This window comes from Ovis aries, chromosome X (genome assembly GCF_016772045.2).
Source record: "Ovis aries strain OAR_USU_Benz2616 breed Rambouillet chromosome X, ARS-UI_Ramb_v3.0, whole genome shotgun sequence".
NCBI lineage: Eukaryota > Metazoa > Chordata > Mammalia > Artiodactyla > Bovidae > Ovis > Ovis aries.
The window spans coordinates 24,644,549-24,670,410 of record NC_056080.1 but is presented as its reverse complement, the minus strand read 5'-3'; the positions used below and the strand labels follow the sequence as shown (position 1 = coordinate 24,670,410).

The 25,862-nt window shown below is 44.7% G+C and overlaps 1 protein-coding gene across 1 annotated transcript; it reads left to right on the top strand.

Annotated features, from left to right (window-relative positions):
* The first annotated feature begins 6,786 nt into the window (after positions 1 to 6,786).
* Positions 6,787 to 7,623, top strand: LOC101110036 (melanoma-associated antigen B4). The gene has a single exon (XM_012106430.4). The coding sequence runs from the start codon at positions 6,787 to 6,789 to the stop codon at positions 7,621 to 7,623; it is 837 nt and encodes a 278-aa protein (XP_011961820.4).
* Positions 7,624 to 25,862: the final 18,239 nt, after the last annotated feature.

Sequence of the window (25,862 nt, the reverse complement as noted above, 5' to 3'; positions counted from 1 at the left end):
TTGTCATTTCCTCTATGGTTCTATCCATTTTGAAGTGAGAAGTTTTACTAAGAAGACTGCATGATGTTCAAATGAAGACTGAATAAATAATCAGGGACTTGATTGGGTGAGTTTCTTCTCTAAGTCCTCGAGCCCAATTCCCTCCCTACACGTTCTTAATCCGAGTGTGTTTCCAGGACCAGAACTGCATCAGAGGCCAAAACTGAGGGACTCTGCATTCTTCTCTAGATTTTTGGCTTACCTCACCACACCACGACCTTATAATGCTGGCAATCCCCACCCTTCTGTGGATCTCAAGCAGACATTACCTATAAAAAGGGCAATGTGTCATGCAACTGCAAGCTGAGGTTAGGAACAGAGAACTGCAGAAACTATTGGCATGAACAACTCTGTCCAAACATCTGCCTTAAGAACCTTATCTGACCTCTAGCATGGTTTCTAACAGCAATCTAAGGCCACATTCTAGGACATCTCGGCCAGCCCTGAATTCCTGTTAAAAAAATTTCAAGGCTACCAAAGGAATCATTTCCAGCCAACATCTGACATAAGCCCCTCATCTTCCTTTACTGAGAGTGTCTATTTAAAACAAAGACCAAAAAAAAAAAAAGAAAGAAAGGAAAAACCCTCACAATTACAAGAAATGTGTGACGGAAATAAACTAGAAATTGATAACAAACAGACATGCGGGAAAATTAAATATTATTTGCAGACTAAACAAAAATCATCTAATAACACATGGGCCAAAGAGAAACTCTAATGAGAAATTTTAAAATATTTTTACAAAATGAAAACAAGATTACTACTTATCAGAAGTTGTGTGATACAGCACAATCAGTAAAGAGGTATACATAGCATTGAGTACCTATAACAAAAAAAAGACAGAATTAATAACTTAAGCTTCTATATTAGTAAACTTGTGAAAGAAAAGAAAAAGCAGAGGAAGAATAAGTCAAAGCGGAAACCAGTGACACTGAAAAAAGGAAGGTAATGCAGAGAAAGAACAAAACCCAGAGAAGTTTCTTTACAGATACAAAACAAAAAGAAGATAAAATTCTCCCCAGGCTAAATAAGAAAAAGAGAGAAAACACAAATTAAATTACTAATAGCAGAAATGAAGGAGGGGCCATTACTACAGATTCCATGGACATTGAAAGGATAATGAGTGAATATTACAAACAACTCTGTGCCTACATAAATGAAGGTTCAGTTGAGAAACTGGCTGAAGGTATAACTTAGCACCACTTTCACAAAGAAAAATAGATAATCTGAAGAGGTCTGTACCTATTAAAGAAATTTAATCTATAACTAATAAGCTAATAAAGACAGTAACAGACCCAGAGGTTTCCACTGATGAATTCTATCAAAAATTTAAGGAAGAAATGAGAACAATTCTCTACAATCTCTCCCAGAAAATAGAAGCAAAAGGAACACCTCCTAATTCCTTTTCTGTGAGGTATTACACTCGAATATCAAAATCTCATGAAGAAATTAAGAGAAAAAATTGCACACAAATACCTCTCATGAACATTGAAGCATAATCCCCAACAAAATATAAGAAAAGAAACCTAACAATCCATAGAAGGAATCACATACTATATCAAAGTAGGATGCATTTCAGATGTTCAACATTTGAAAATCTGTCAATCAGCTATCCTTCAATAAAATAAATTTTCAAAAATTAAAAAAGAAAATCAGTAATCATAATTCATAATATCAATTGTCTAAGGAAGATAACCACAAGATCAGATCAACAGATGAAGGAGAAAATCATCTGATAAAATCCAACACCCATTCATCATAAAAATTCTCAGCAAACTAGATACAGACAGACATTTCCTCAGCTTCATATACAACATCTAAAAAGAAATACAGGTAAAATAGTCTACTTCATAGTAAGAAGACAGATACTGTCACACTAAGGTGAGGAACAAGGTGAGGATATCCCTTCTCACCATGTCTATTCAACACTGTACAGAAAGTCCTAGCCAATGCAATGAGACAAGAGAAGGAAGCAAAAGATACAGATATTTGGCAGGAAAAATGGAATTATAATCATCAACAACAAGAAAACACCTGGCATTAATAAGCCAGGAGTATATGTTAATAAGGTTAATATATTATCAATGTATAACTATTATATAATAAATATATTAATAAGGTTAATATATAATAGTCAATTTTTTCCAATAAAGAGATGGAACTTGCAATTAAAAACTTAACATCATTTACTTTAGCACCAAAATATGTTAGAAATAATTCTTTAAAAAATATGTATAAGATTTACATGAGAAAAACTCATAAACTGCAGTGAAAAAAATTAAAGATCTAAATAAATAGACACGCCATGTTCATAGATAGGCAGACGCTACATTGTTGAGATGTCACTTATTACCAACTTAACCTAGATATTTAATGCAATTCTGTTCAAAATTCCAGCAACTTAGATTGTAAACGGCAGTCAACAATTTAAATTTTATGTCAAAAATGAAATGATCCATAATACCCACTGAAGTCAATATTAAAGATCTAAGTCAGAGAATTGCTATTACTGGATTTCAAAACTTAATAAAGCTACGATACTCAAGACTGTATGCTATTAACAGAATAATAGACGGATCAATGGCACAGGACAGAAAATCTAGAAACAGACACCCTAACACTCAACCGACCTTTAACAAAGGCACAAAGGCAATTTAATGGAAAAGGACAGTCTTCTAAACTTACAGTCCTGGGATAACTAGACATCCATATCTAAGAAAAATGAATCCACATACAAACTCTAAACCTTTCAAAATAATTAACTCAAAGGGTATCACAGACCTAAATGAAAAACTCACAATTTGAAAAAAATTGCAGGGACATCCCTGGCAGTCCAGTGTTTAAGATTCAACACTTCCACTGCTGGGGGAAGAGGTTCTATCACTGGTCAGGGACTAGGATTTCACATGCGATAAGCAATAGGCAAAAAAATCTAGAAGATAACATGGGAGCAAAACTTGAGTTTGGTAATGAGATTTTAGGCACAACACCAAAAGCACAGTCCATGAAAGAAAATAATAAGCTGAACCTTGTAAATATTAAAAGCTTCTATCTGCAAAATACACTGTTAAGAGAATGAAAAGAAAGGCTGCCAAAGGGTAGTTATAAATCTATTTGCAGGGCAAGAATGGAGATACAGACCCAGAGAACGGGCGTGTGGACACATCGGGGAAGCAGACAGTGAGACGAATTGAGAGAGTGGCATGGACAAATGTGCACTACCATGTGGACAACAGGCATGTAGGGGAAGTTTCTGGGTGACACAAGGATCAAGCTCTGTGACGACCTCAAGGGGTGAGGTCGGGGGTGGGAGGGAGGTTCATGAGGGAGGGAGGGATATATGTATACTGACAGCTGCTTCATACAAGAGAACCTGACACACCATTTAATTATCTTCTAAATCACATAATTGTTAAAAAACCTATGAATTTAAAAAGTAGAAAAAAAATCTGGAGAATTCCACATAGCCACTTGAGTTATATAAAACAATGCCATATAAATAAAAGTCAGAAGTAATGAAAAGCAAAAGATCATGGTAACAAGATCATGGCAGCAAAACCATCCAGTTGGTCTGGAAGAATCAACAATTACTTACACCAAGTAACAGAAAATACACAATAAACAAAAGCAACCATAGAAAAAAAAAATTACCTGCAAAAAAAGTTTAGAAAAATGTATACAGTCTTCATGGAGGCAACAAGAAGTATTTCCTGAGAGACTTAGGAACAAAAAGGCTCAAACAGAATAGTATGTTATGTATATTCATGACGAACAGATATTGCAAGACTGTCAATTTTCTGAAACTTGAGTATGGAGTTAGTACCACATTCAGAGTAGCTGAGATCACAATGAACCACGGTCTGCTGCTATTTGTACCTAGAAGTAACCACGGAAATCTTATGGAAGGAATGAAGAAACTATTAACAAAAGAGAAAACACAAAATTATGTAATCCCTGATGGACAATAAGTCTCAGGTGAACTTGACCCTATGTGTGCCCACGTGGGGGAGTACTTAAGAGACTGGCACAGATGTGCAACCTGCAAGGGAAGCAGACAACAGGATCAGCTGGAAGAGGCTTTAAACTTGAGCCCTGGATTCTTCCACTCTGCCCTGGCATCATGAATCTCCACTGCTTCACTGAAGGAATCTGAGGCAGCACCTCCGAGGGCCCATGCCAGGACCATGGGGCACCAAAGTTTGGCTTGTATGTGGCAGTACAGCCAAGATCATGAAATCACCAGCACAAAGTTTGTTGTGTGTGTGCTTAGTCACTGAGTTGTGCCCGACTCTTTGCGACCCCATGGACTGTAGCCCACAAGGCTCCTCTGTCCAAGGGGAAACTCCAGGCAAGAATACTACAGTGCATTGCCATGCCATCCTCCAGGGGGTCTTCCCAACCCACAGATTGAACCCAGGTCTCCTGAACCACAGGCAGATTATTTACTGTTTGAGTCGCCAGAGAATGCTAGTGGATAAGAATTGGCCCTTTGAAATGATCACCTTAATAGACTATCACCCAGGGACTAAAAGAGAAAAGTTAGTATCACAGGAATTGTCCAAAACGACAGAACTTCATCTCAGAACATTTGAGCAATGACCCTGCAGTCGACTGAGAGCCCACAGTGAGAACTGTCAGGCTAAGGAGCCCCTTCACTTACTCTTCTGGAGTTGTATGAGCATGGCTGGGGACAGGGGTGGACTTATACCAGAAAGGGAAGGATTTCCAGGCCCTGTCAGCAGTCAATATAAATGCAGTTTCTGAGTGAGATGTGAGGGGTTCCACACCTCAGAAGACAGTCTCCCATCCTTCCCTCTCAGCTCATCTTACCTATAGCAGCTAATTCCAGGAAGCCTCAGGTAAAAATGGTGAGATGAGACGTATGTGCACTTCATACCAGGAGACTCGGGGTTCACGTCCTCAATATGAGGCCTTGTCCTCGGATCAGCAGATGGGACCTAGCCCAGCATATACCGGGGTTAAGGGAAGGCATGGAGAACGACAGAGCATCGCTTACTCCAGAAGAGGGAGCCCAGAGAGCCCTCACTGTTGGTCTCATGGGCTCCAGGACGGCTGTTAGGCGTGGGCTCCCCAATTCTTCCTGCTGCGGATGCTGACACAAGTGAGCGGCATGGAGTAAGCCAGCTGACAGTTCAGGACAGGGACGTCCCAGGACCCCTTAAGAGTCAAGGCAAAGTCCACGTGCCAATCCCGGGAGAAGCTGTCCCGGAACCCCGCCTGTCCAGGTCCCGCCCCTGCTGCCCTCCTGGAGCCCAGATGCGCAGGACAGGAAGTGACGTCCTCCTAAGCATGCTGGGGGAGCGACGCCATGCTTGACAGTGCCGCTATCTCTGAGAGCTGCCATTGACGGTGGCCAGCGGGAGCAGTCACATGTCATCGGGTGTCAAGTTCGGACGTGACGTGAGTTACGAGTGCAGGGACACGTCTCTGCACCCCGAATCCCTTTTCCCTTTTAAAACAGGCGGCCACACAGCCTCCAGCCACCCTAGCCCTGCACTCAGACCAGAGGATCCAGCCAACTCTTAGGCCCCAAGACCATCCACTAACCCCTAGGGGGTCTCGGGAAAGACTGCCTCAGTCAGGCTCTGCTGGATCCCTGCTCTGCTCAGTAGAGGGAGAGCCATGAGCCCTGTGGAGTGAAGGAGGGACCCTCGGGGGGATTGAGGGTCTCCATGCAGCAGAACGGCAGCCATGGTTAACCCCCGACTCACAGTGATTTGGCTGCGGATCATCTGGGCAGCCGCCGGGCAGCTGTAAAGGCTGAGGGGCTCCCTCGCTGTGACCTCGGACGTGGGACACTCAGAGAAGAGGGGACTTGGGTCTAAGGGGCTTGCAGCTGGTCCGTAGAGGGAGGATATCAGGGTTCGGGAAGAGTCAGAATGAGGAACATCCTCCCCGACAAACAGACGACTCAGGACCCTCCCCTGTGCTCAGTGCTTTCCTCCCGGCCAAACATCGGAAAGGGGGGCGGCGGTCTGAAAGGGGAGCTTGGAGCCTGGTTGTGAAGGGGCAGCCACCAGACAACAGAAGGGAAGGTCCTGGGACCCTCCATGGTAGGCTGTATATGACCTCCTCTCCTCGTCTGGGGTGACAGGGAAGGTGGCAGCATCAATTTCAGACAGGAGAGGGAAACAGACAGGTGTGGGAGACGGGGTGTTGGATATGGGGGTGTCTCGCACCAATTTTATCCTGACTCTGAATCTCAGCTGAGAGGACCTGCCTCCCTGACAGCCCCCACTGCGCCCCCCCCCCCCCGACCGCGTCTTCTAATGCCCAGGCAGGACTGTCTGCTGTGCCCAGGGCTCACTCTCCCTTGCTTATCACCGGTCTCGGGACAGGCTGACCAGGAGAACAGGAGCCCTGTGGGTCTTAGAGCACTGGCCTCGAGGACCCCTCAGAGGCGGCTTCCATTCAAGCCAGGGAAGACTCTCCTTGCTGAAGGTTCTCAGAGCATGTCCTTGTCCCTCCTCAAGGTGCCCTCCTTGCCTGCTTTCCTGCCTGAACTCCCACCTGTGGTCCCTGACCTGCTGTCAGCATGCCTCGGAGGCACAAGAACAAGTCCCATGCCTGGGGGAAACGCCACCAGGTCCGGCGGAACACTCAGATGGCCCAGGCTAGTGCTGCTGCAGCCCCAAAGGAGGAGTGTCCCTCCTCCCCCTCTTCTGCCCATCAGGGTTCTCCCTGAGCTCCCCTGCTACTGAAGATCACCAGGAGCTTCAGGGAGCCATGGCCCCTAGCTCTCCAGATGCAGGACCTTCCTGTGCAGGATCTGAAGGTGCCCAGGGTCCAGAGGAGGAAAGTGCAGGTGCCTCCCAGGCAGACCCTGCCACTCAGAGCACTCGCAAAGATCCTCTGGCCAGGAAGGCCAAGATACTGGTGGAGATCCTGCTGGAGAAGTACACCAAGAAGGAGGCCATCACGCAGAATGCCCTGATGAAAACTGTCAGCAGGAAGTACAGGCAGCACTTCCCTGAGATCCTCAGTACAGCCTGTGAGCACGTGGAGCTGGTCTTTGGCCTGGAGATGAAGGAAGTCGACCATAGCAGGAACATCTACACCCTCATCAGCAAGCTCAACCTCGGGGGAAACGATTGTCCGAGTGGTGAGGGGGAGCTTCCCAAGTCCGGTCTCCTCATGGTGCTCCTGGGGGTCATCTTCATGAATGGTAACCGCGCCACCGAGGAGGAGATCTGGGAATTCCTCAGTATGTTGGGGATCTATGCTGGGAGGAGGCACTGGATCTTTGGGGAGCCCAGAAGGCTCATCACCAAAGATCTGGTGCAGAAGGAGTACCTGAACTACCGCCAGGTGCCCAATAGTGATCCTCCCCGCTATGAGTTCCTGTGGGGCCTGAGAGCTTGTGCTGAGACCAGTAAGATGAAGGTACTGGAGGTTCTAGCCAAGTTCCAAGGTAGGGTCCCTAGTTCCTTCCCAGACCTCTATGAGGAGGCTCTGAGAGAGCAGGCGGAGAGAGCAGGGCTGAGAGGTGCGGCCATGGCTCCAACCATGGCTGAGGCCTGTGCTCCTTCCAGGGCCAAGTCCCGCAGCTCCTCCCTCATCTAGGGAGGGGGGCAGGGCACTTTGTTCCCTTTGTGTTGGAAGAGAGCAGTCAGGCTCCTAAATAGTGCAGAGTAGTACGGGTGGAGGCAACAAAACCCGTATCTTCTTACAGTTTTAAATGGTAAGGGAGTTTAGATCTAGTTTGTTTAACAAAATATACATCTGTTTTCTTGTATCCATATGAGAAATACCTAATGAACGATGATTTAAATTAGGAAGGTAAAGAGGTGAAGGAGGTGTTTAGTATTTTCAAATGTTCTTACTTTGGATAAGGTTTATTGTGTTTCAGAATTCAAATGTATGAATCATATAAATCATAGTTTCCAGCTGTTTTAACGTTTTAAAAGTTTGGGTATTTGTAACACACACTGAAAGTACTGAATATATTGTTCACAATGCAAACAAGATAACATGACATTAGAAGAGAATGTTTCTTGAAGAGCAGACAAGCTTCTAAAGAGTGCATGGTAGTAGGGGTTGATCACATTTATTTCAATCACATTTCTCTCTCTGTTTCACATGAGTAACTTCTACATATTATTTGTTTCTTTTTTTTTCCCAAATATTTTTACTTCTAAGAGGTTGTTTTTCTTCAGAGTATTAAATTGGTAATGATACTGGTGTTATATTCACTGCTGTTTTAAAAATTTCAAACGTACAGTTTTGGTAGATATTAAAGAAATTAAAGAGCCATGTATACTGTCTTTCTGATCTGCAAGTAGGTAACAGCACTGCAAGAGTGATTTTCATGCTACTGTGAAAGAAGACCAGAGAAACTATTGAGAAACAAAAGAACATGGAGAAAAGAATAGAGTAAAAAGTCTTCAACTTGTGGTTTACCTATTTCTTTTAAACATTCTTTTAGTAAAAATAAAAATACTTTGAATTATTTAGCTCATTTAAGAATATTTGTTTCTTTTGCCCTAATTCACTGCATATTCTCTGCTCTCTCCTGGATTAAAAATAAAGTCAGATGGGAAGGTGGTATTTGAGGGGTTCATAGTAATCATACCTTCCACTTATTACAAACCAATACTTCTTCATCAGTATGCCACTGCTTTATATGTAGTACATGCATTCCAGCATTCATGCAGGATCAGATTTAGCAGACTCCATTTGTGGATGGATAACTTGCCAATTTCTCAAGTTCACAAACTGATGAAGTGACCTTCCTGGGACTAGTCCCCCGATCTGGATTAGTGCAGAGCCCACAATGTGCCACTTCTCCCATCCTAAGCTAGACATCATGTCTTTTCATTCATTTTTCCTCTAAACACTAAAAAAAAAAAAAATGTGTCTCGTTGGATACTTGGGGCTCTGTCCCAAAGAACTGTTTTGGAATAACGTTTTAAAATGCTGATAAATAAATGGTATGAAAGAAGACTAAACTACTCAGGGACAAGGTGGTCATGAACACATGCAATGTCAGATACCCTGAAAAGATCAACATGCCCTCATTTATCCTTCCTGATTCTCAGGGACATACAAGCCTTAGCTTAAGCGCTGTGTCCTCAGGTCAATGGACGGAAGAGTCCCAGCCTCTGATAGTTATCAAGGGGAAGATTTTAGAACACTAGGGGTCCCACAAACTATATCCTGCTTCTTGCCTTGTGTGGTCATGGGGAGAGCAGTCTGTCTGAGGTGCGCCTTCCTTTCCTGCAGGGCAAGGGTGGAGCGGTTCTCAAGGAGTTTAGCTCCTTGGTCTTGAGGTCCAGGATTTACAGTAGCATACTGGGTGCTGATGAGCGGATTCCCCCATAGCAAGGGGTACGGCACGGAAGAACAGGCAAGGGTAGACAGGGAGTAGCACTCTCACCTCCCTGTCTGTTGTCGGAAGAACTCGAAAGCCTTGGCCACAGGCTAGCTGATTTAGCCAGTAGAGACAGTGGATTCCCATATGCTACCAGAAGTCAAGGTAAGAAACCTGAGCTAAAACTGGGGGACCACTGACTCCTGAAGAGAGTGGAGCCCTAGAATGTTCTCCAAGGCCCCAATGTCCTCAGAAGGCCCCAATAGCTTTGCACACCTCTGGTTCACCCTGTCTTCCAATCCAGAACTTCCAAGAAAGTAATGCCTTTGTGATGAGGAGCATAGCCTCAGGTGAGCAGGGCTGCAGTCTGGGTCTGGTCAGGAGTGAGGATGAGATCCCACCACTCAGCCCAGAACACGGGAGACTGTGGAGGCCCACCCCTGATGTCAGCCCTATGAGACCCACGAAAAAGCTTTGTGGCTGAAGTGCTTCTCTTTCTGCTGGAGTGATCTCAGGGAGGTGAGAGCCTTGGTCTACTGGGAGAAGCCTCACTTCAGTACAGAGTGGAAAACTAGTGACTCCAATTGAGGATAAAACGACTGCACCTAGAATCCGGACCTGCCCATCTACACCCTGCACTGGCAAATTTGGGAATGCGGACATGAGGCACCCAACACATTTCCTTTCAGAGCATCTCAGGAGGTGAGGCGCTGGGGCTCAGGGGTCAACCTCAGGAGGAACTCCAGGTCATGCCAAGAGTCAAGTAGAGGACCATGGGGACTAAAGGAACCACTCACACTATACCACTTTTATAGAATCCCTCCCCTAGGGTCAGCCATGAGTGACCACAGGTTGGCAGCCCTCACATCCTCCAAGGTGGTCTCAGGGAATTTAAGGCTGTAACATGAGAGGACAGGTCTCATTAGGAGATGGGAAGTCAGTGTGAGGACCTGGAGAGAGGACAGTAATAGTGAAAGGAGGGAGGAAATACAGGTCTTCCTAGGAGCCTGACTGAGGACAGGTGCAGCCAGCCATCAGAAGGCCTCAATTTCCGGTCCCAGCTTTCTGTCCTGAGAGACTACAGGTAGATGTGCTAAGTTAGGCAACCTCCGCTTTCTTCTATTGGGTCTCAGACTGTTGTGGGCCTTACTCTGAGCACATACCCTCAGGTAAAGAGACAGGAGCTCCAAGACCTCCCAGCAGTTCCCAGAGGACACCTGGTCATTTCACCAGAGGAGCTTCAGGTAACCCTTGATGTGGCAGGTAGGACAATTCTTTCAGACGTGCATTAGCTACTCTGTGCAGACTGATTCCCTGGGCCTTTGTCCTTCCAGTGCTCCATGATAAAGGGAATTGAAGGAAGGCCCCAAACCAAGTGGCGTGCCCCTCCCCTCAAGTCCTTGCTAGGAAAGTTTACCTTTGATGTTTCTGCACATGCATGACTGCCCCTTCCACTTCTTGGGAAGAAAATTGCTCACTAAATTCCAGACAATAGTCCAAGCTGGAGCCCTTCATTTAGAAGGCTCCCACCAAGAGAAACGACAGCTCTTGGCTGGGGGAGCCTGCCTCCATACAACAGGGATAGAATAGCATAGGATACAGGTAGCTGTCCCAGGTGACTTTGTGGAAAAGAATCCACCTGCAATGCAGGAGATGAAGGTTTGATCCCTGTCTGAAACATCTCCTGGAGGAAGAAGTGGCTTCCTATTCCAGTATTCCTGCCTGGAGAATCCCATGGACAGAGAGCCTGGAGTGCTGCAGTTCATGGGGTTGCGAAGAGTCAGAAATAAGTGAGGGCCTGAGCACAGACAGACAGAGAGGTAGATCTAGAAGTCTAGGAGGGGAATAGAGATAGAGAAACTTAGGAACCATTGGTAGACCATTGTAAGTTAACATTGTTCAAGAAAGGTATCAGAATGTAGTGGAGGAAGGCAGGTTTGTTTAAATATAAAGCCATAAATAATCCATGAGATGTTCCCCAGGCCTTTAGGTAAAAGAGGAATGTCACGGCCCTTCTGTCCATTTGAAGAAGTTCTACAATAACCCAAGTTTGACCTCATAAGGTCAGACACTCTCCTGTTCCAAATGAATTGGGAGGGAGTGATGTAAGCCTGACCTCTACTCAGAGAAGGCAGTCTTTCCTAGTCCTCCACTTTCCACTGACTATAGAATATATTCCACTTAATCTTCCAGGCAGAGCTCTGTCACCTGCCTCCTTGCATCTTTTACATGCATCCTATGTAAATAAATCCATTTCTTGCCTAACACTTTCCCTCTTGCTGAGGGACTCCCTCTCCCTTCTGGACTGAGACACAAACAACCTGAGCTGCCCTAAGTCCAGGTACCAGGTGAGTGATTCTAATTAAAAGACCATGGTCAAGTCCCAAACTGGATTTTTGGGGGTTTGCAGTTCTGGCCATGTGGATTTGAGTCAAAACCTGATGTGATAGGTTTCAGGTAGAGGAGGTCTCAATGCCACCCCTTTGAAAATTTTAACCTATGTCCTGTTAAACTGGCTCATAGGGCTAGAATGAAAGTCACTTTCTTCTGCATTTCTCTGCACCTAGACTCCCAATATCTTTGCCTTTGGCTGGACAAATCCAGACAGTGGATGCCATGAAGGCCTCCACTTTGTGTTTATAAAATTCAAGCTGAGTGTGTCTACAGGATAGGGAGAGAATGGATAAAGAAAGAAAAGAAAAGAAATTGAGCTAAAAAATTTTGGCTACCTTCTGAAATATGGCTGTCCTGGTGCCTCAGATGGTAAAGAATCTACCTGAAATGGCAGGAGACCCGGGTTCAATCCTTGGATTGGGAAGTTCCCCTGGAGAAGGGAATGGCAGCCCACTCCAGTATTCCTGCCCAGAGGATCCCATGGACAGGGGATCCTGGAGGGCTACATTCCATGGGGCCACAATGACTCAGACGTGACTTAGAGACTGAACTACAACAGCAATCTCCTAACACTTCTACTTTACCACTTCTTGCTGCAACTAGTGAAGCCCATGTGTCCTAGAGCCTGTGCTCCGGCGTAAGAGAAGCCACCAGAATGAGAAGCCAGTGCATCCCCATGAAGGGTAGCCCCTGCTCCTCGAAACTAGAGAACACACACGCAGCAATGAAGAGCCAGCACAACCAAAATTAAATACATAAATAATTTCTTTAAAAAAATACTCAGGGAAGCCACAATGGCCCCTGGGGCGAGAACTGAACCACATTCTGCCAAGCAAGCTCACAGGTGAGGGATGCCACAGCCATGAAAAGGCCATAAGGGACTTCAGTGACACCTGAAGGCCCTTATGAGCATTTGTCATTTCCTTTTCAGATGGATAACTGACTGTCCATCGCTGAAGACTTGCCCTTAGGATTCCAGCTAGGTCTCTTATGTTCAAATCTTCCTTGCCTTTAGGAAAAACTCTGAACTTTGAAAGACTTGCCAGGTAGACTCTGCTGGCTTGGCAATGCTTAATTTGCCTAGAAAAGCCCTTCCCCTTCTCCAGATGATATTAACCGTCAGCCAGCCCTGAGCCCTGTTCACAGGAACTCTTTCTGGGCAAAAGAAGGAGCCTCATGGACCAGAGACCTCTTCTTCATTATACTCAGCATTGAACACCACTGCTCCTGGCCCCCATCACCAATGTTTTGCCCTCTAAACTGCGGCTCCAGACCTCCTTAAACTCTCGCCACCTCAGGAAGTCATAGGGCCCACCAGACTTCCATAAGAATCCAAGTTCCCCTGCTCATGCAGGATCTCAGTTGGATAAAACAAGATTAAGGAAAATTCTCAGATGACCCCAAAAAATATCTAGACAAGTTTAGACATCTATGACTTTTGAATTAACCCAGAAGAACACTTATATCATCCTTGCTCAGACACTGTCTCAGGCAGAAAGGACAACTATATACAGAGTCAGCCCTCAGCTCTGAGACAGCTATCACATGGCAAACTCCCAACCATTTCCCATGGGAACGATGGCTGTTCCCTGTTCACAATCTAATTGGGAGTATACTACTTGAGCCAGGTTAGCATCCAGGGATGCTCTGTCTTCCTCTTCCCCACCTGAACACTGGTGGTCAGAGCACACCCAGAGAGGCTCCCTGTTTTGCCCAATGACCACCAGTAGGTTTCCAGCCATGTCAGGACCAAGCAAGACAAAGTGCCAGCACGGGGTGGCACTGGTGCACCAAGACCTAAAAGATGACTAATGTAACCCAGGGTTCACGGTGCCATATTTATAAAAATAGCACTCTGGTTTCTGTCTTCCCTCCCACTCCATGGATTTTGCTTGCGTACTTATGGGTAACTGCCTGCACACTAGGAGAAAAGTTATATAACCTAAAGCTGTCCATCAACTTGTCAGTCAAATGACACAGGACACACATGACCCTACCCCATGGCAGGACTGCTTCTGGTTTCCAGACAGCCTGCTCTCATCCTTCTCAGGAGAGTAATTTTGCTCTGCCTCATAAAACAGATACATAAAACTGCTCTATTTCTCCAATAAATTATTTTTCTTTGCTATGACTAAAACAGGAAATCAGCGTTCTGCTGGTGAAAATGTGGATCACATATGTATTACTGTTTATCAGATTCCAATTAAAGTTTTTATATTTTATAATGCAAATTTAGAAACTTTTCATTGCTGTGTGATCTAGAACAAGAAAACACAGCAGTGGAAGAGGGATTTTCATGCAAATTTGAAGAGACTCTGTGGCAAAATAACTTAGGTCAAGTAAAAAAGCAAAGAAAAAGCAAATTTTGTTAAGTTTTTAGTTTTGTTAAATTCTTTTAATACTCCTTGTTAGTAAAAGTATGTCCTTAGTTTATTCAAGATGGTGGGAGAAATTAAATAGTAATAAAGCAGACAACACCATCATTGTCACTCATATTTTCAACCACTAATTGAGTATCAACTCCTTGGAATGCTCCATGGCAGAACTGGGGATGATAATAAAAAGAAGCCTGAGCCAGTGTCCATAGAAGTTAAGTGTCTAAAAGTTGCCACCATATCAAGCAGACGGTGAGGTACCCTTTGAGACCTAAACGTGACAAGTTGAAACAAGGGATGAGAACGAGAGGAGGTTTCAGATGAGAGTAGTCAAAAGTAAACGCTTTGAGGCGAGGAATGTGGGCGCTTTGGAACACTGCAGTTCCCTTGAGGATGTAATTTGAAGTTAGGTGGGTTCTTGGGCTAAACGAGGCTGAGTGAATTGAGGGTGGAAGGTGACCCTGAAATAGGGGGATTAAGTTGAGAAGCTGGAGAACAGAAGGGAAGATTACCCTTGATTTTTACTTTGAGACTGTGGGTAAAACAGAGAGAATCTCCACCTGGAACAGGAATACAATGGGTTCTGTGCTCCTTCTCCAGTATAGGGAAACACAGTGCACAAACTGGGGATTTAACCCCACTGCCTCCAGGGTGTTTGGCAGAAAGAAGGATGGTATTTCCTTGAACTGAGATATCTCATACCCACTGTAACAGCACTCTCCACACTGGGGTCAGAGGGCACTATGTTACAGAGATGTTCTACTGCCTATTTTAAGCATAATTTGGAGAACTTCAAATGAAGGCTGCACTTTTGGTGCTGGTGAAATTAATGAAGATGGGGCGTGGTGGTATGGATGAAAATATAGCTGGAAGGGAAGATCTTCGTCCTTGACACAAATTCTAGAAGTTTTGAGTAGCATCCAGGGAGCAGAGATTCCTCTACATTCAAATGATAAATTTACACATGGGGAAATTTTATTTAGTTTTACTAAGCAGAACACTGTTCATTGTGAAACTGCCACATATTGCTGATATCTCATGCAAGTTAAAAAAATCACCAACAGTTGATACTAAGGTCTGTGGTCATAATTATCAGAGGAATAAATGTCATTCTTTGAAATCCATTATTTCAAGAGCTTTATAAATATCACATATATTACACTAGTTCTACAAAATAGGGTTTAGAAGACTCACTTTGCAGATTATGAATTTGGTGATATTCTCAAGTTCACAAGACTTGTGACAGAGCTGGAAATAGACATTTGGTCTGCATATGTCGAGAGGCCACACTGTTCCACTCCTCCCAGCCTGAGGCAGACCTAGTGTCCTTCAGTTGTCCTGTCATCTCACTACTCCAAACTTTATATCAGAGGCTTCTGTTTCAAGCTGGCGGTATAGCAGGATGTCTGTTTGCCTCCTCCTGCACCATAACTGCAACTAGCTGTTGGACAACTATCAACCGGAGGACCCTGGAACACACTGAAAATGATACCCCACGTTCAAAGAAAAAGTGGAAGTCGCAACAAGATAATAGGAGGGGTACAATCACAATGAATTCAAATCCAATACCCACTGGGTGGGTAACTGGAGAACAAAAATACCAAAGAAGTTCTCCCACGATTGTGAAAGTTCTGCACATCACATCAAGGAACCCAGCCTGTGGTTCTGACAAAGGGACATGGAATTCCCTGGTCATCTGACTTTGAAGGGCAGTGGGGTTTGATTACAGGACTCCCACAGAAGTAGGGGAAACAGACACATCAGTCTTGGAGGGCACAAACTCTCGCATGCACCAAGACCCAGAGAAAAGGAGCATTTACTCCACAGGAGACTGAATCAGACCTACCTCCAAGTGTTCGACAGTGTCCTGTGGAGGCATGGGTCAGCTGGGGCTCACCACAGGGATGGGGGCACTGGCAGAAGCAGTCCTAGAGGTCCCCCTTGGCGTAAGCCTTCTTACAGGTCAGCATTAACTCTGCCATAGAGACCACAGACCCATAATTCAAAAAGAGACAAGCACTCTAATGTTCACTGTAGGACTCTTTACAACAACCAGCACATGGAAGCAACGTAGATGTCCATTGACAGATGTAAGTATAGAGAAGTAGTGGAAGGTATATGTGATGGAATATTTTTCTTGTTATTTCGTCACTAAGTTGTGTCTGATTCTTCTAAGACCCCAAGGACTGTAGCTCGCCAGAATGCTCTGTCCGTGGGATTTCCCAGGTAAGAATACTGGGGTGTGTTGCCACTTCCTTCTTTGGGGTACCTTCCAGAACCAAAGTTTGAAATCACAGTTCCTGCTTTGGCAGGCTGATTATTTATGATTGACCCACCAGGGTAACCCAGTGGAATATTTCTCAGTCATAAAAATGAACAAAATTGTGTCATTGTTAGAGAGGTAGATGAACCTATTGAGTGTTATACAGAGAAGGAAGTCAGAAAGAGAAAAACAAAGATTGAATATTAATGTATATGTGTGGGATTGAGAAGAATGGCACAGGTGACCCTATTTGCAAAGCAGAAATGAAGACAGTGATATAGAGACCAAACGTATGGTGCCAAGGGGGAAAGGGTTAGGGTGTCAGATTAGAATATTGGGATTGACACATGCACACTACTGATACTATGTGTAAATAGACAACTGTTGGGAATATACTGTATAGCACAGAGAACTCTCCTTAATTCACTGGGGTGTCCTCAATGCGAGGGAAATCCAAAGTGAGAGGATATATGTATATGTATGTCTGATTACTTTTAGTATGGAATAGAAGCTAACACAACATTGTAAAGCAACATACTGCAAGAAATATTAAAAAAATAATAGAGTAAGACAAATACATTCTTTTGTCTTTGCTGCCATTGACTCTAAACAGTGACTGTAAATGTACTTTACTTAAACATTCCTTGATTTTCCAAAGAACAATGCAAAGCAAATCAGATTTTCCTTCATAGGCTGTTATTTAACACAGTGTTTTTTTATGTTAACATGTATCTTTCAAAATGTAAATGTCATACAAAGGAAACTAGGATTAATGACTTTATAAATTTCTCTTCTTTACTGTATTTGTTTTTACTTTCCTAGTTAGTATGGGGGAGCAAAACATGCCATCTCAAACTGTCTCTTTTGATACACAGGTCATTCTAACTGAAAATAATGAAGGCCAAAAGATTCAGTAAGGAACTTGACCTTTGGCCTAACTGCCTGAAAGAACTTAGACAAAGGTCCTGTTCCCTGAAGAGAACTATGACCAGAGATAGCTGCATAGATTATGGGCAAGGTGTGGTGGCAAAATCTTGGCAGGGCCTAGGGATGAGAGTCCACTCTGTGGCCGGGAATCTCTGACTGGCACAGAAAACATTCGTTTACCAACATTCCCTTTTCCATTTCCCTGTGAATTGCTTGCCTATCCTTTCAGTTCGAAATAACTACCATTAAAATTTTCTGCTCTCTTTGGCTCTGGGCTTTGGCCATGTTGATGAGTTATTCAGTTTTCCTGGGTCTCTGTCATGTCTATGTGTTATTGTACTTTTATTTTATCCTATTAATCTGTCTCACATCAATTTAATTCTTCGACCGCCCACAAAATACAAGGGCAGAGGGAATTTCATCCTCCTCCATATTAACAACATCTCACATATTTCTTTCTGCGTTCAATATCCTTCTTAATGAGCTATTCAGTAACAAACTAACAGTTAGAATGTCATTAATCATTTTACTCATATTGAAATAATTACATATTTCATTATGCTTTTCTAATTTTTATACATTGCCGACTAAGGTCCATCTAGTCAAGGATATGGTTTTTTCAGTAGTTATGTATGGATGTGAGAGTTGGACTGTGAAGAAGACTGAGCGCCAAAGAATTGATGCTTTTGAACTGTGGTGTTTGAGAAGACTATTGAGAGTCCCTTGGACTGCAAGGAGATCCAACCAGTCCATTCTGAAGGAGATCAGCCCTGGGATTTCTTTGGAAGGAATGATGCTAAAACTGAAACTCCAGTACTTTGGCAACCTCATGTGAAGAGTTGGCTCACTGGAAAAGACTGTGATGTTGGGAGGGATTGGGGGCAGGAGGAGAAGGGGACGACAGAGGATGAGATGGCTGGATGGCATCACTGACTCAATGGACGTGAATCTGAGTGAACTCCGGGAGTTGGTGATGGACAGGGAGGCCTGGCGTGCTGCAATTCATGGGGTCGCAAAGAGTCAGACACAACTGAGCGACTGAACTGAACTGAACTGAATTTTTATTTATTTATTTACTGAGCATTACCCGACCCAATAGAGCAAGAGCCAGGTTTCCTCATAGCCAGTCCCTCCCATCAACAAGCTTCCACAACCCTCTTAAACTCATTCTTCAGAGGGCAGACAGAAGACCTACAATGCCCTATTCTCTAGAATTAAAACCACAATCACACAAAGCTAACCTAAATGATCCCGTGGATCACACCTTTGTGTAACTTAAAAGTTACGGGCCAGGCTTTGCAGGGCCACCCAAGGTGGACGGGTCATGGTGGAGAATTCTAACAAAATCCGGTCCACTGGAGAGGAGAATAGCAAACCACTTCAGTATCCTTGCCTCGAGAAACCCATGAACATCATGAAAAGGCAAAAAGTTATGATATCAGGAGATCATACCAGAGGGAGACACCTGAGCCACCCACGTCAGTAGGTATCTAATATGCTATTGGGGAAGAGCCCAGAAATAGCTCCAGAAAGAATGACGAGACTGGGCTAAAGTCAAAACGACACTTAGTTGTAGATGTGTCTGGTGGTGAAAGTAAAGGCTGATGCTGTAAAGAACAGTACTACATAGGAACCTTCAATGTTAGCTCCATGACACAATAGAAATTGGTCAGGCAAGAGATGGCAAGAGTGACCGTCAACATTTTAGAAATCAGACAACTAACATGGACAGGAATGGGTGAATTTAATTGAGATTACCATTGTATCTGTGGGCAAAAATCCATTAGAAGAAATGGAGCAGTCTCATAGTCAAAAAAAGACTGCGAACTGCAGGTACTGGGGGAAGTGTCCACAAGGACAGAATGATCTTGGTTCATTTCCAAGGCAAAGCATTCAGTATCACAGTAATCCAAGTCTATGCTTCAAACACTGATGCCAAAGAAGCTAGAGTCCAGCGGTGCTATGAAGATGTACATCACAGCCTAGAACTAACATCCCCCAAAAATGTCCTTTTTGTAATAGGGGACTGGAATGGAAATGTAGGAAGTAAATGAATAACTTGCAGCTGAAGATGGAGAAGCTCTACACAGTCTGCATAAACAAGACCCGGAGCTCACTCTGGCTCAGATCATAAGCTCCTTACTGCAAAAGACTGACTTAAGCTGAAGAAAGTAGAGAAAATCATTAGGCCATTTAGATATGACCTAAATCAATTTCCTTATGATTATACGGTGGAGGTGTGGAATACTTTCAAGGGATATGATCTGGTAGAAAGACTGCCTGAAAAACTAAAGATGGAGGTTCAGAACAAGGTATAGGAGGTGGTAACCAAAACCATCCACAAGAAAAAGCTATGAAAAAGGCTAAATGATTGTCTGAGGAGGCCTTACAAATACCTGAGAAAGAAGAGAAGCAAAGGGCAAAGGAAAGATATACCAATCTGAATGCAGATTTCCAAAGAACAGCAAGGAATAATAAGAAAGCATTTTCAAGTGAACAATGCAAAGAAATAGAGGGAGAAAACAGAATGGGAAAGACTAGAGTTTTCTTCAAGAAAATTAGAGATACCAAGGGAACATTTCATGCAAAGATGGGCACAATAAAGGACAGAAACTATAGGGACAGAACAGAAGCAAAAGATTTTAAGAAGAGGTGGCAAGGAGATACAGAAGAACTGTTCAACAAAGGTCTTTATGACCCAGATAACAGTGGTGATGTGATCACTCACGTAGAGCCAGACATCCAGGAGTGTGAAGTGAAGTGGGCCTTAGGAAGCATTCCTAGGAACAAAGCTAGTGGAGGTGATGAAATTTCAGCTGAGCTATTTCAAACCCTAAATGATGATGTTGTTAAAGTACTGCACTCAATATGCCAGCAAATTTGGACCACTCAGCAGAGGATACAGGACTGGAAATGGTAAGGTTTCATTCCAATACCCAAGAAGTGCAATGCCAACGAATGTTCAAACTATCATATAATTGTGCTCATTTCACATGCAAGCTAGGGAATGCTCAAAATGCTTCAAGGTACGCTTCAACAGTATCTGAAAAGAGAACTTCAATATGTATAAGCTGGGTTCAGAAAAGGCAGAGGAATCAGATATCAAATTGGTAATCTCCATTGGGTCATAGACAAAGCAAGAGAGTTCCAGGAAAACTTCTACTTGTTTGACTATGCAAAAGTCTTTGCCTGTGTGTATCACAGGAAACTGCAAAATTCTTAAATGATGGGAATACCAGACCACCTTACCTGCTTTCTGAAAAACTGTTATACAGGTCAAGAAGCAACAGTTAGAAGTGGACAAGGAACAACAGACAGGTTCAAAATTGGGACACAGGTACATCAAGGCTGCATATTGTCACCTTGATTATTTAAGTTATATGCACAGTACATCATGACATTCCCAGATGGATGAACCCAAGCTGGAATCAAATTGCCAGGAGAAATATCAATACCTTCAGATATGCATATGATACCACCCTCATGGCAGAAAGTGAAGTGGAACTAAAGAGACTCTTGATGAGCGTGAAAGAAGAGAATGAAAAACCTGGCTTAAACTCAACATTCAAGCAACTAAGATCATGGCATCTGGTCCCAACACTTCATCGCAAACAGATGGGGAAAAAGTAGAAACAATGGAAGATTTAAATTTCTTCTCCAAAATCACTGTGGATGGTGAAAGCAGCCAAGGCGGTGGTGGTGGTGGTTTAGTCACTAAGTCGTGTCCCACTCTGGCGACCCCATGGGCTGTAGCCTCCCAATCTCCTCTGTCCCTGGGATTCTCCAGGCATGAATACTGAATTGGGTTCCCATGTCCTTCTTCAGGGGATCTTCCTGACCCAGGAATTGACCCCGGATCTATTGCACTGCAGGCAGATTCTTTACCAACTGAGCTACGAGGGAAGCCCCAAATTAAAAGATGCCATGAAATTAAAAGATGCTTTTTCTTTGCAAGAAAAGCTATGACAAACCTAGATCACATAATAAAAAGCAGAGATATCACATTGACAAAAGAGGTGTGTCTTGTCAAAGCTATGATTTTCCCAGGGGTCATGTGTGGATGTGAGCGCTGGACCGTAAAGAAGGCAGAGCACTGAAAAATTGATGCTGTAGAATTGTGGTGCTGGAGAAGACTCTTGAGAGTCTCCTGGATAGAAAGGAGATCAAACCAGTCATTCCTGAAGGGAATCAACCCTGAATATTCATGGGAATATCTGATGCTGAAGTTGAAGCTCCAAACTTTTGGCCACCTGATGGGAAGAGCCGACTCATTGGTAAAGACCCTGATGTTGGGAAAGATGGAAGGGAAAAAGAAAAGGAGGCAGCAGAGGATGAGATGTTTGGATGGCATCACTGATTGGATGGACATGAGTCTGAGCCAACTCCAGGAGATGGTGAAGCATAGGGAGCCTGGTGTGCTATGGATCATGGGGTCAAAGTCAGAGATGACTGAGCAACCGAACAAAAGCAACAACACAGAACTGCAAACCAGCAAAAGTAAAATATATTGTAAGCAATGGATAAAAGTTAATAACACCATATTGATATGAGTTGCTCAGTTTTAAGAAATGAACTTGTATCAGTTGAACCAATCCAAGATATTAATAACAGAAGATGCTAAGTGGAGGAAGAGACTGGTTCTATAGGAACTCTGTACACTACGTGCTAAATTTTCTGTAATCCTAAATCTGTTCTTTAAAAAATTGCAGATGCTCACAAGACAAGATGTTCACCACTCATTATGAAAGAAATGCAAACCAAAGCTACAATGATGCATCACCGCATACTTGCCAGAAAGGCTATCATAAAAAAATCTAGAAACAATAAGTGCTGCAGTGGCATGGAGAGAAGGGAACCCTCTTGCACTTTGAGGGGGAATGTAAATTGATATAGCCACTATGGAGAACAGTATGGAGAGTCCTTTCAAATCTAGAAATAAAACTACCCTATGACTCAGCAATCCCACTACTGGCCATACACACTGAGAAAGCCATGCGTGAAAACATTCATGGACTGCACTGTTTACTGCAGCACTATTTACAATAGCTAGGACATGGAAGCAACCACCTCAACTTCCACTGACAGATGAATAGATACAGAAGTTGTGGTAGCTATATAAATGGACTATTACTCAACCATAAAAAGTCACAAATTTAAGTCAGTTGTAGGGAGGTGAATACACCTAGAGTCTGTTACACGCAGTGAAGTAAGCCAGAAAGAGAGCAAAAAGGATTGTGTATTAACGCATTTATATGGAATCTAGAAAATGTCACTGATGAATCTATCTCCAGGGTAGGAATAGAGACACATGCAGAGAAAAGACGTGGACACAGCAAGGGATGGAGAGAGAGGGACAAACTGAGAGAGGCTGTGACGTATATGCACTGCCATGTGTACCAGAGATAGCTAGTGGGGAGATGCTCTGGAACAGAGGCAGCTCAGACTGCTGTCTGTGACAACCTAGAGGACTGAGATGGGGGTGGCGTGAGGGATGCTCATGGAGGGGGATATATGTATACTTATAGCTGCTTCATAGTGTTGTACAACAGAAACTAACACACTATAAAGCAATTATCCTCCAATTAAAATTTTTCATAAATGCTCTACTGATTTAAAATGTAGAAAAAATCTGGACAAGGACACATAGCCAGTACAGACTTATATACAACAATGCCAAATGAATAAGAACAATGAAAACCAAAAGATAACATAAGACTTTACTCTCAAATTAAAACTCTTAGGAAACACGCACAGGAAATATTCAAACATATAAAGAACTTCAGCTATCTCATATAAAATAGATCACCATAGCAAAATTAAGAGTCTGGCCTGGAAGAATCAACAATTACTTAGGTCACGAAATAGAAAATACACCATAAATAAAAGCAACCATACAAAAAACGTACCTACAAAGCAACCTCAGAACAATGTATACATTTCACACAGAGGCAACAAGAAGAACTTCCTGACAGCCTTAGGAGAAAGAAGTCTCAAACACAATAGGATGTTATGTGTATTCCTGAGGAGCACATATTCTAAGACTATCAATGTTCCCTAACTCCTGGACAGATCTACTCCAGTCAGACCAGCTGAGACCACAATCAAACATGGGCTGCTGTTTCCTGTACCCAGAATAAACCATGGAAATCTTATACAAGGAATAAAGACAACTATTAACAGAAACAAAAACACAAAACTAAATAATCCCCGAGGCAAAGTAAGTCTCCAATGAACTTGACCCTATGAGTGTCAAGGTGAGGGAGTACTCGGAGACTGACAAAGGGTGTGGGGCCTACAAGGGAAGAAGAGAACAGGATCAGCTGGAAAAGGCTTTAAAGTTCAGCCCTTGATTCTTCCACTGTGCCCTGGGGCCATGAATCGCTACAGCCTCACTGAAGGAATCTGAGGTAGCATCTCAGAGCTCCCATGCCAAGACCATGGGGAACAGAAGTTTGAGTTGGATGTGGCAGTATGGGCCAGAGGTCATGAAATAACCAGCACAAACTTTGCTGGTGGATGACAATTGGCCCTTTTAAGTGATCACCTTAATAGACTATCACACAGGGACTAAAACAGAAAATGTAGTACCACAAAAGTTGTACCAAAGGACAGAAATTCACCTCAGAACTTTCGAGCAATGCCCCTGCAGTCGACTAAGAGCCCACGGTGAGAACTGTCAGGCTAAGGAGCCCCTTCACTTCTCTACTGGGATTGTGTGGGGCACGGTTGGGGACAGAGGTGGATTCATACCAGAAAGGGAAGGATTTCCAGGCCCAGCCAGCAGTCAATATGAAGATCCTGAGTGAGCTGTGAGGGGTTCCACACCACAGAAGGCAGTCTCCCATCCTTCCCTCTCAGCTCATCTTACCGGCAGCAGCCATTTCCTAGAAGCCTCAGGCAGAAGTGTCCAGGGGAGATGTACTTGCACTTCTCACCAGGAGTCTCGGGACGTGATGTCTTCGATGTGAGGCCTTGGCCTCAGGTCAGCAGATGGCACGTAGCCCACCACCTACAGGGGACAAGGGAAGACACGGAGATTGGACGGAGCATCACTCAGCCCAGAAGACGGGGCCCGAAAGTGCCCTCACTGTCATTCTCAGGAGCTCCAGGAAGCCAGTTCGGCCAGGCCAGAAACAATTCCTGCTGGGGTGCTGACGGAAGCTAGAGCCTGGGAGGGAGGCCCGTAGACTCCGCTCAGTACAGGAAAGGTCTCAGGATCTGCTGTGATTCAAGGAAAGGTGCACATGTCAATCCTCCGGGAAGCTCCCCCGGAACCCCGCCCACCCTGGCCCCGCCTCTGCTGTCCGCCTGGAACACAGACGCACATGACAGGAAGTGACGACCACGCACACACGCTGCGGCTGCGAAGCCATCTTGGAGAGCTGCTGTCGTCTTAGAGAACTCCCGTGTAGGGTGCCCAGACGGAGGATTCCCAGGTCTCATAAGGTGTCCAAGTGTGAGGTGACGTGAGTTACAAGTGCGGGGACACACGTCCGGCACGACCAAGCCTTTCCCTCTGAAAAGGGTGGGCTGGACAACCCCCGGCCACCCTGCCCCTGTTGTCCCCTGGAAGATTCGGGCCTGCATCTTAAGCCCCAAGTCCAGCCACATCACCCAGGTGGTCTCCGAGAGGAAGGCTTCGTCCGGGGCTGGTGGAGTCCAGTTCTGCTCAGTAGAGGGAACGCCCCTAGCCCTGTAGCTAAAAGGAGGGACCCTCGGGGTGGACTGAGGGTCTCACACCCCAGAATAGCGGCCACGTGAAACCCCCACCCCCCCACGATTTGGCCTCGGAGCATGCGGGTAGGATCCGGGCAGCTCTAATGGCTGCGGGGCACCCTCATTGCTATCTCGCATGTGGGACAGTGAGTAAGGAGGGGACCTCGGTCCGAGGGGTTGGTAGCTGGTCAGTACAGGGAGGATGTCAGGGCTCAGGAGGAGCCAGGGTGAGGACCATCCTCCCCGACACACGGGCCAGTCAGGACCCTCCCCTGTGGTCAGCGCTTCCTCCTGGCCAAACACGGGGATGGGAAGCTGCGGTTTGAGTGGGGAGGTTAGAGCTTGCTTACAGAAGGGCAGCTCCTGGGACCCTTCGGTGGGAGTCTCAGTGCTCCCTCCTCTCCTTCTCCAGAGTCACAGGGAAGGTGGCAGCATCAGCTTCAGAGCAGAAGAGGGATCGGGGCGGGTGCTAGGGGTTCATTCCCCATTTTTGATCCTAACTCTGAATGTGAACTGAAAGGACATGCCTCCCCTGCCAGCCCCCACAGGCCCCCGTCTAACGCCCAGGCAGGGCTGTCGGGCTGTGCCCCAGGTCTCAGTCTCACTTCCTCCTCAGGGGTCTCAGGGGACAGGCTGACTAGGAGAACAGGAGACTTGTGGGTCCTAGAGCAGTGGCCTTGCGAAGTGGACTTGGTTTAAGCCGGGACGACTCTCCCTGGTGAAGGTGCTCACAACATTTCTTTGTCCTTCCTCAAGGCGCCCTCGTTGCCTGCCTTCCTAACTGCACGCCCGCCTGCGGTCCTTGAGCTGTGTCATC

What these genes read in the sequence shown, in the direction of transcription:
- LOC101110036 (XM_012106430.4), top strand. Translation starts at nt 6,787, where the DNA reads ATGGCCCCTAGCTCTCCAGATGCAGGACCTTCCTGTGCAGGATCTGAA.